This window comes from Drosophila ananassae, chromosome XL (assembly GCF_017639315.1).
Source record: "Drosophila ananassae strain 14024-0371.13 chromosome XL, ASM1763931v2, whole genome shotgun sequence".
NCBI classification, from domain to species: domain Eukaryota; kingdom Metazoa; phylum Arthropoda; class Insecta; order Diptera; family Drosophilidae; genus Drosophila; species Drosophila ananassae.
Genome location: NC_057931.1, coordinates 12,393,576 through 12,403,256, shown reverse-complemented (window position 1 = coordinate 12,403,256; position 9,681 = coordinate 12,393,576). Strand labels below are relative to the sequence as shown.

At 42.9% G+C, this 9,681-nt stretch overlaps 1 protein-coding gene across 11 annotated transcripts in view; it reads right to left on the bottom strand.

Annotated features, from left to right (window-relative positions):
• Window positions 1–3,110: 3,110 nt before the first annotated feature.
• LOC6503071 (MAGUK p55 subfamily member 7) overlaps window positions 3,111–9,681 on the bottom strand; it is a 75,714-nt gene continuing 69,143 nt past the window's right edge. For all 11 annotated transcript variants that reach the window (XM_044716875.1, XM_032452991.2, XM_032452992.2 and 8 more), the window contains 6 exons: window positions 7,715–7,961; window positions 6,338–7,649; window positions 6,081–6,277; window positions 5,677–5,808; window positions 5,431–5,612; window positions 3,111–5,358 (listed from right to left, as the gene is read on the bottom strand). In XM_044716875.1, the coding sequence (XP_044572810.1) occupies window positions 5,164–5,358; window positions 5,431–5,612; window positions 5,677–5,808; window positions 6,081–6,277; window positions 6,338–7,649; window positions 7,715–7,961 (2,265 nt within the window). In that variant the 3' untranslated portion in view covers window positions 3,111–5,163. The remainder of the gene's footprint in view (window positions 5,359–5,430; window positions 5,613–5,676; window positions 5,809–6,080; window positions 6,278–6,337; window positions 7,650–7,714; window positions 7,962–9,681) is intronic.

The window sequence follows — 9,681 nt, the reverse complement described above, 5'->3', positions numbered from 1 at the left end:
TAAATATTGAGAATTTTAGAGATCCTTTGATGCAGATCGACGGGGATTAGTTCCCTGAATAATAAATGGTACTCCGTTTTTGAATCGGATGCGAAACAGTCAAGATATTCGCAAAAAAGTGCGAGAAAGGCGTTTATCGCACTTTTCCAAGGGGTACCATCATGATTTTGGGGCCAAAAATAGGGGCAAAATTAAATATTGAGAATTTTAAAGATCCTTTGATGCAGATCGACGGGGATTAGTTCCCTGAATAATAAATGGTACTCCGTTTTTGAATCGGATGCGAAACAGTCAAGATATTCGCAAAAAAGTGCGAGAAAGGCGTTTATCGCACTTTTCCAAGGGGTACCATCATGATTTTGGGGCCAAAAATAGGGGCAAAATTAAATATTGAGAATTTTAGAGATCCTTTGATGCAGATCGACGGGGATTAGTTCCCTGAATAATAAATGGTACTCCGTTTTTGAATCGGATGCGAAACAGTCAAGATATTCGCAAAAAAGTGCGAGAAAGGCGTTTATCGCACTTTTCCAAGGGGTACCATCATGATTTTGGGGCCAAAAATAGGGGCAAAATTAAATATTGAGAATTTTAAAGATCCTTTGATGCAGATCGACGGGGATTAGTTCCCTGAATAATAAATGGTACTCCGTTTTTGAATCGGATGCGAAACAGTCAAGATATTCGCAAAAAAGTGCGAGAAAGGCGTTTATCGCACTTTTCCAAGGGGTACCATCATGATTTTGGGGCCAAAAATAGGGGCAAAATTAAATATTGAGAATTTTAAAGATCCTTTGATGCAGATCGACGGGGATTAGTTCCCTGAATAATAAATGGTACTCCGTTTTTGAATCGGATGCGAAACAGTCAAGATATTCGCAAAAAAGTGCGAGAAAGGCGTTTATCGCACTTTTCCAAGGGGTACCATCATGATTTTGGGGCCAAAAATAGGGGCAAAATTAAATATTGAGAATTTTAAAGATCCTTTGATGCAGATCGACGGGGATTAGTTCCCTGAATAATAAATGGTACTCCGTTTTTGAATCGGATGCGAAACAGTCAAGATATTCGCAAAAAAGTGCGAGAAAGGCGTTTATCGCACTTTTCCAAGGGGTACCATCATGATTTTGGGGCCAAAAATAGGGGCAAAATTAAATATTGAGAATTTTAGAGATCCTTTGATGCAGATCGACGGGGATTAGTTCCCTGAATAATAAATGGTACTCCGTTTTTGAATCGGATGCGAAACAGTCAAGATATTCGCAAAAAAGTGCGAGAAAGGCGTTTATCGCACTTTTCCAAGGGGTACCATCATGATTTTGGGGCCAAAAATAGGGGCAAAATTAAATATTGAGAATTTTAAAGATCCTTTGATGCAGATCGACGGGGATTAGTTCCCTGAATAATAAATGGTACTCCGTTTTTGAATCGGATGCGAAACAGTCAAGATATTCGCAAAAAAGTGCGAGAAAGGCGTTTATCGCACTTTTCCAAGGGGTACCATCATGATTTTGGGGCCAAAAATAGGGGCAAAATTAAATATTGAGAATTTTGGAGATCCTTTGTTGCAGATCGACGGGGATTAGTTCCCTGATTCATAAATGGTACCCCGTTTTTGAATCGGATGCGAAACAGTCAAGATATTCGCAAAAAAGTGCGAGAAAGGCGTTTATCGCACTTTTCCAAGGGGTACCATCATGATTTTGGGGCCAAAAATAGGGGCAAAATTAAATATTGAGAATTTTAGAGATCCTTTGGTGCAGATCGACGGGGATTAGTTCCTTGATTCATAAATGGTACCCCGTTTTTGAATCGGTTGCGAAACAGTCAAGATATGCGCAAAAAAGTGCGAGAAAGGCGTTTATCGCACTTTTCCAAGGGGTACCATCATGATTTTGGGGCCAAAAATAGGGGCAAAATTAAATATTGAGAATTTTAAAGATCCTTTGATGCAGATTGACGGGGATTAGTTCCCTGAATAATAAATGGTACTCCGTTTTTGAATCGGATGCGAAACAGTCAAGATATTCGCAAAAAAGTGCGAGAAAGGCGTTTATCGCACTTTTCCAAGGGGTACCATCATGATTTTGGGGCCAAAAATAGGGGCAAAATTGAATATTGAGAATTTTAGAGATCCTTTGGTGCAGATCGACGGGGATTAGTTCCCTGATTCATAAATGGTACCTCGTTTTTGAATCGGTTGCGAAACAGTCAAGATATTCGCAAAAAAGTGCGAGAAAGGCGTTTATCGCACTTTTCCAAGGGGTACCATCATGATTTTGGGGCCAAAAATAGGGGCAAAATTAAATATTGAGAATTTTGGAGATCCTTTGATGCAGATCGACGGGGATTAGTTCCCTGATTCATAAATGGTACCCCGTTTTTGAATCGGTTGCGAAACAGTCAAGATATGCGCAAAAAAGTGCGAGAAAGGCGTTTATCGCACTTTTCCAAGGGGTACCATCATGATTTTGGGGCCAAAAATAGGGGCAAAATTAAATATTGAGAATTTTAGAGATCCTTTGATGCAGATTGACGGGGATTAGTTCCCTGAATAATAAATGGTACTCCGTTTTTGAATCGGATGCGAAACAGTCAAGATATTCGCAAAAAAGTGCGAGAAAGGCGTTTATCGCACTTTTCCAAGGGGTACCATCATGATTTTGGGGCCAAAAATAGGGGCAAAATTGAATATTGAGAATTTTAGAGATCCTTTGGTGCAGAGCGACGGGGATTAGTTCCCTGATTCATAAATGGTACCTCGTTTTTGAATCGGTTGCGAAACAGTCAAGATATTCGCAAAAAAGTGCGAGAAAGGCGTTTATCGCACTTTTCCAAGGGGTACCATCATGATTTTGGGGCCAAAAATGGGCCAAAATTAAATATTGAGAATTGTAGAGATCCTTTGATGCAGATCGACGGGGATTAGTGCCCTGATTCTTGTTTAGTTCAATAAATTCATCGGCTGGTATCTGTGCGCCTGGCAGCAGGTCGAATATCGTAAGTCGGGTTCAGAACCCCGCTAACTCTTTAAGAAATGCCCGAAAATATGAATTTTATTTTAATTGATTTCTCTCTTTTTCAAAACTAAATACAAATAAAACAAGGATGGTTTTTATATATCTTGTTTTTGTTTTTATTGTTATTATTAATATTGTTATTTCATCTGACTTTGTCCGCTCTCTCGCGTTAGGGTTACTCGTAAATGTCGTTAATTTCGTACAATGGCTATTTAAACCGTGCCTATTTTGTAATCCTTTTTTTGTTTTTTGCTTTTTTTAGGTATTTAGTTTAGTTTGTTTTTTGTTTTTGCTACACCACACATACATACATAAATAAAAACTTAAACAGAGTTACTGCACACACATTATTTTGTTTCCTTTTTTTGTTTTTTGTATATATATACCTGTTGACTACAGAAAAAAAATGTTTTTGTTTTGTTTGTTTGTTGAATTTGTAATATTATTATTATTATGCATTATTTTATGGGTGACCGTGAGTCGCCGACTTCCGATTTCGTGCCAAGTTGGAATTTATTTAAGTTTTTCATTTAGAATCAGGTGATCCGGATAAGATTGGATCCCAGAAGGGGGAAAGTTCAGAGATGAAAATTGATTTTTTTACGATCTACGAAACCCAATTTCGAAATCGGGAATCGGAACTGCGGCTCCACATATATATGTATATATATTGTATGTATAATTATGTATATATTCTTTTCTGTTTTGTTTTAGAATCTTTCAAGTATTCAACATTGTGTAACATAGTTTTTTTTTGTTTTTTTTTTTTTTGCTATTTCACTTGACGTCTTCTTGAATATAAATTTATTTTTCTCCTCGAAATTCTGTCATATAGAATTTAAATATCTTCTATATAGAATCTATATCTTGCCCACAAAAAACAAAACTCAACCTTTCCGGTTCGTCTTTTTTTAAATAGTTATTTTTAATTTTTGTTGGAATGTGAAACCAACTAGCCCACCCAGGTTCCTTCTTATTTCATTTTTCTAGACGTTTTTCTTTTAAATAATTAATTACAACAACATTTACTTGGTTTTTCTTTTTTTTAATCTTAATCTAATGCATTTTTAGCCCGTTTTTTCTATTTTCATTTATTTAATTTTTATTTTTTATTTTTCCTTTATTTTACAGTGCTTAAAGTTGGCTACATTATTATTCTTTTTGTTTTTAACAATTTCGCTCATGGAGTTTAGTTTTTAGTTTTTGTTTTTTAGCCATTATTATGTTCATTATTTGGCAATGACGTACTGATTTTGTTGTTTTTCCGATTTATTTTTTATTTATTTCGCTTGGCTTCCGTTAAACTCTCTCTTTACTTTTAAAATTATCATTATTAAGTACGTTTCTGTTTATAATTTATGTGTATGTATATCCGTATATTATGTATTTATATAAAGTAAATAGATTACGTAATTGCAACACTTGCATCTGATTTTATTTTATTTATTTTTTGCCCTCTTTACTTGCATCTGTATCTCTGAATCGCGGTATCTGTATCTCTGTATCTGAGCGGGTTCTGGCTCCTCTGGTTAGCATTTATGGAATTATTACACATATTATTGGGTATACGTGGGATATATATGTTTCTTGTATAGTTCTCCTGTTTCTTCTGGCCCATTTACAATTTCCATTTCATTTTCCCCCATTTTGATTCGCTTTTTAATTGTTTTTCGTAAATTAAGGAAGTGCTAGAGCTTAGCTTAAAGTTTTAACCAAAAAAAAAAAAAAAAGAATACAATATCTTTACAGTATAAGTTATTTAAAAAAAAAAATAATAATATTATATCATTGAACAACAAGCTGTTTTGTGAACTCACATAAAGAGGTTGGATTCTGGATTCTGGTTTCTGGTTTCTGGTTTAGGCGACGGACGTTTAAAAACCCTTTTTTTTAAATATACTTTCTTTTTGTTTGTATCTAAGACTAATGCACACACTTCTCTGTGCAACAAATTGTTGAAATTATACAATATATATATAGGGAGGGGGGCAGAGGGATTAAAGAAGGATATCCGATCCGATGGCGCTCAATTGAAAATTGTATTTACAAAGAGTTTGGAATGGGTTATGGGCTGCTGGTGGACGAAGACGGGCGGCGGATGGAGACGGTAGCGTTGCCAGTGCCGATGGCTAATATATCTTCATTATGACTCGTCCCGGTTGTTGTGCACCCACTGTGCCGGCACCCACTGCGGCTCACGCTCCAGCGAGTTGATCTCCGCCAGCAGTTGGTGGTAGGCGCGCTCCGTGTCATTGTTGATGATTATCATGTCGAACAGATGGCCCCATCTGGCCTCCATGTCCCTGGCCGTGGCAATGATGTCTTTGAGCTCTTCTTCCTGTTAATTAATTAATAATTAAAAATTAAATAATATTTTTTAGAGAGATATCCTTTAAAGGCCGGGACTCACCTTGAAAGGTTCGCCGTTGCGCAGTTTCTTCTGACGCAGCTTGTCCAGGCTGGGTGGCGCCACCAGGACGACATAGGGCTTCAGGTCGGAGGCACGCAGCAGCTTGAGGCTCTGGGGATGCAGATTCAGGACACAGATCTTGCCGCTGGCCACCACAGTGCGTATGGCCTCCAAGGAGGTGCCTGAAAATGAAAGAAACAATTAGAAAAAGGACTTCCAGGACATCCCTTCATCCCAAACACTCACCGTAGTAGGCCTTCTCGTACTCGCCGTGCTCCACGAACCGTCGCGCCAGGATGTCCGCCTCGAAAGCCTGCCTGGTGATGAAATGGTAGTCCACGCCGGGCACCTCGCCCTCTCTGCGAGCCCTGGATGTGTCTGGAGGATCAAGAAGGATATGAGATTAATAATTGATCAGAAACTAGTCATAGGGAGATGGAGGGATTGTGGATTGTGGGAAGAGGTCCTAGCTAGCGGGTGGGACTCAGGACACGGGAGTTGAGCAGCACTCTTTACCCTTGACCTGAGCCTTGGACTTGGCTGGCTTCAGACGCTCCTCCAGCAAGTAGAAGACTGGCAGAGACACAAAGAGTCCTTTAGCAGAAGACCGGAACACTACTACCGAAGTCCGTCAAGGACCCAACACTTACGTGGCACGGCGGCGGAGAACCTCTCCGAGTCGGCCATCAGCCGCTGGCGGAGCTCGTGGCGGCCGATGTTGGGCGGGCCGATGAGGACGATGGGCCGCTTGTGGGTGGCACGGGGATAGTATAAGGCCACCTCCTCGTAGGTGAGTATCTCCTCCGGATCCGTTTCATCCGGTGCCGTGGTAGCGTACAAAGGATAACTAAAAAATAAATTATTTTTAATCAAATAAGGATAAAAAATATAATAATTATGAACTCACCCCGCTTCTGAGCTGGCCTTCTTCTTCTTTTTGCGTCCCTTGCGGGCACAGAGCAGGGTGGCTCCTTTGCTGCCCGATCCGTCCTTGCCGCGGGACCTCGCCAGACCCGCCTCCTCGGCAATGGCCAGCTTCATGGTCTCCCGCTGGTGCTGGAACGACTGACTAGGAATGAGACCGGCCAGCGTCTGGTCCTCCTCGCCCTCGCGATACGCCTGCCACCAGTTCGGATCCTCCCGGCTGATCACGTGCAGGACATCGCCCTTCTGGAAGCTGATGCCCAGCTCCCGGCAGGGTATATACAGATCATCCTCCGGATCGTAATCGAAATGGGCGCGAACATGCAGCACGGCAGTGTCCCGATGGGCGCCCGGTCCGGTGCCAAGTCCGGACTGCGGGCCACCGACCAGGCCGCCGCCGGGCGGTGGACTACCGGCCGGCACGATGAGGAAGGTGAGGGTGCCCTGCATGGCACCCAGCAGGGCGCACACCTCGTTCACCGTCTTGCCGCGCAGCTCCTGACCATTGACCTCCAGGATCTCGTCGCCCTCGTGCAGGAGGCCGGACTTCTCGGCCGCTCCGCCCCGCACTATCCGGCCAATGACCACCGCCTCGCCCTCGTTCCGCACGGTGGCGCCCAGCGGCTCCGTCGACTTCTCGATCTGGATGATCCGGATGTTGTCGTTCTGGTCGTTCAGCGTCCCGAAACAAGCACTCATCGGCATGGCCAGCGGATTGCCGGACACCGGTAGCGGTGGCGGCGGCGGAGGCGACTCCCCGCGTGGCAGGGGCATGGCGCCGCGTTGCGCCAACGGCGGCGGCACCACTGGCGGCGCCACCACCATGCCCAAGTTACGTTTCGCACTGGTTACCGGACTGCTGTGACCGCTCAGCGTCGTCGTCGCCGCCGGCGGCTGTTGTCCCGGCGTGGGCGTCATCGCCGAGGTGGGCGTGCCCGTGGATGTGGGCGAGGGTGTGCCGTCCGTATGATTGGCGATGCGATCGTGGGCCAGGAGGAGTCCCTCCATCTCGTGGCTGGTCAGCAGGTTGCCCAGCTCGATGGCAGCCGCCGTATTCGATTGCGTCAGCAGCTCCACGATGTCCTTCTGCAGGCCGAGGGCGCTGTGGTGCAGAGGTCCTGCGACGCGGGGTCTGCGGCGCTGCAGCACGGCCGTCCTGGCGGCCAGGACATGGGCCACACTGGCGCTGGCCAGGACATTGTGGGCGGCGGACACCCTGCCCGCCAGGGTGCTCAGGCCGCTCTTGCTCAGCTGGCTCTGGAGGCGTGTCAGGGCGGCGATCAGTTCTCCATAGCCTAAAAAATTAATTTTAAATATTTAATTAAATATTCAGATATATATAGATAGTATTCCTGCTCACCATCTATCTGCTCCTGGGGCGCCTGCTGATCCTCATCCGGCAGGTACGCCTCGTTCTCCACGCCCACCGCCTGGGGCATGGACTGTTGCTGTTGTTGGTGGGCCTGCTGCTGCGCCACCGCCTTGCCGGGCGTGGCAGTGGTGTCCTGGAGAGCCTTGAGCTTCCTGGAGCCGCGCAGACTGTTCCGCAGGAACTCATTCTGCTGGGCAATCCGCTCCTCCTCTTCGCGTCGCCTTCGAAGTTGCTCCTTTTGTTGGAAAAAGGGGGGGGAAAAAATGCATTAAAATTAATTATAAATTAAAGTTTCGATTTCTGGGATTTGAAATTGCATCGGGGAGTCACTGGACAGAGTGGGCGGGGCGGGGCGGGGTAAGTGGGTCCCTGACTCTTAAGTGGCACACTTAATCCGCATTTGCGGAAAGGGCCGCTAATTTAATTAGCAAACAAGGCAAGTGGCAAGTACTTGGCGAGACTTCCAAAATACCCTGTAGTGGGTTTTTAAAAATAAATATAAAAATTTAAATAAAATTAAGCTTTAAATAGTAGTATTTAAGGAAAGATTTAGGTTTTATTTAAATCTTAAAACACTAAATATTTAAATCTTAGGCTTAAATGATAAGTAATGAGTGTTAAAACTTATTATTGATTAAAAAATTGAAAAATTGAAAAATTGATTAGAACTTGAAGGTATTTGAGAAGAAACTAAAAACAAATATCTAAAAAAAGACTGAAAAATGTAAAATCTTAAAATTAAGTAATTCACAAACATTAAAAATAAACAAAACTAACAATTAAGAGTCTATATTCCATACTAATATTTTTTAAAATAAAGAAATATTTATATTCTTATGCCATAAGTGCTTATTTTTAATGGCGTTTTAAAATAAACTTAAAAATCTCACCTCTAATTAAATTATATTATTTTTTAAGCTTTAGATTAGTGACTTTATTTTAAAAGCCCATAAAAATGCAAATCTTTTTTCAAATTCTTCAATCAAAATCAATAAAAACTAATTTATGGAAATGAAATCAATTAATTTTGTTTCCCCATAAAGATGTTTATCTTTTATAGTGATTTCTGTTTTAAACTTGACACAAATATTTGACGAGCCAGTTGGTTATATAAGACATTCCAGCAACCACTTGAATGCATAGTCCAAACTACCCAGACATATTTACATTCCTTCAAGTAGAGGGTATCGATGCGGCTGCAATGGCCCAGAACGCAACCGAGGAGGGTTCTGTGATTCAGGTGGATGTGGGTAAGGTATTTTTGTGGAAAGGTGGAGGGATGGCAGTTGTTGGACAGACTAGGCAGGTGGGCGTGGCAGTGGCAGTGGCTGCTAACCAAGCACAAATCCCGTCGAGGGCCTCGGCGATGAGTTAATGAGCGTAAAGGGTTGACAAAGGGAACTGGGGGATAACTGTTGCAATTGTTGCGGAAACCCCTTAAGTGCTCCCCATTCATTCAACAGTCGGGAGGGGGGAGCTGGGGAGCCAGGGCGCGAATATCGTGGGTGGACACCACCGCAACATGGCCACCATCCAGTGGCTCGCCAACTGTGTGTCTTGTTCTTCTGCAAGGAAATGTCAGGCCCCCGAAATGCCGTCTCAAGTATGCCATTCCGTGACCAACAATGGGCCACAGAACACAACACAAAAATCAAAATCGATGACAACAAAACCAAAAACGTTCTCACTACAATTTAAGGGGACAAAACAAAAACCCCAAGCAGAAGACGGGGGAAAAAAAACTTAATTAAATAACAACAGAAATGGCTGAAAAAGACGCTCGACATTCCGCAAGGCGGAAGAGAACCAAGGCAGAAAGTTGAAGACCAAAATAACAATACCGGAGCAACTACAAAAAAGCAAAATTAATTCACAAATTCTGCTGAACTTGCATAATCCGAGTAGCAAAAAAAAAAAAAAGAAAAACAAAAACAGGCAAAGCCAAAACCGTGGCT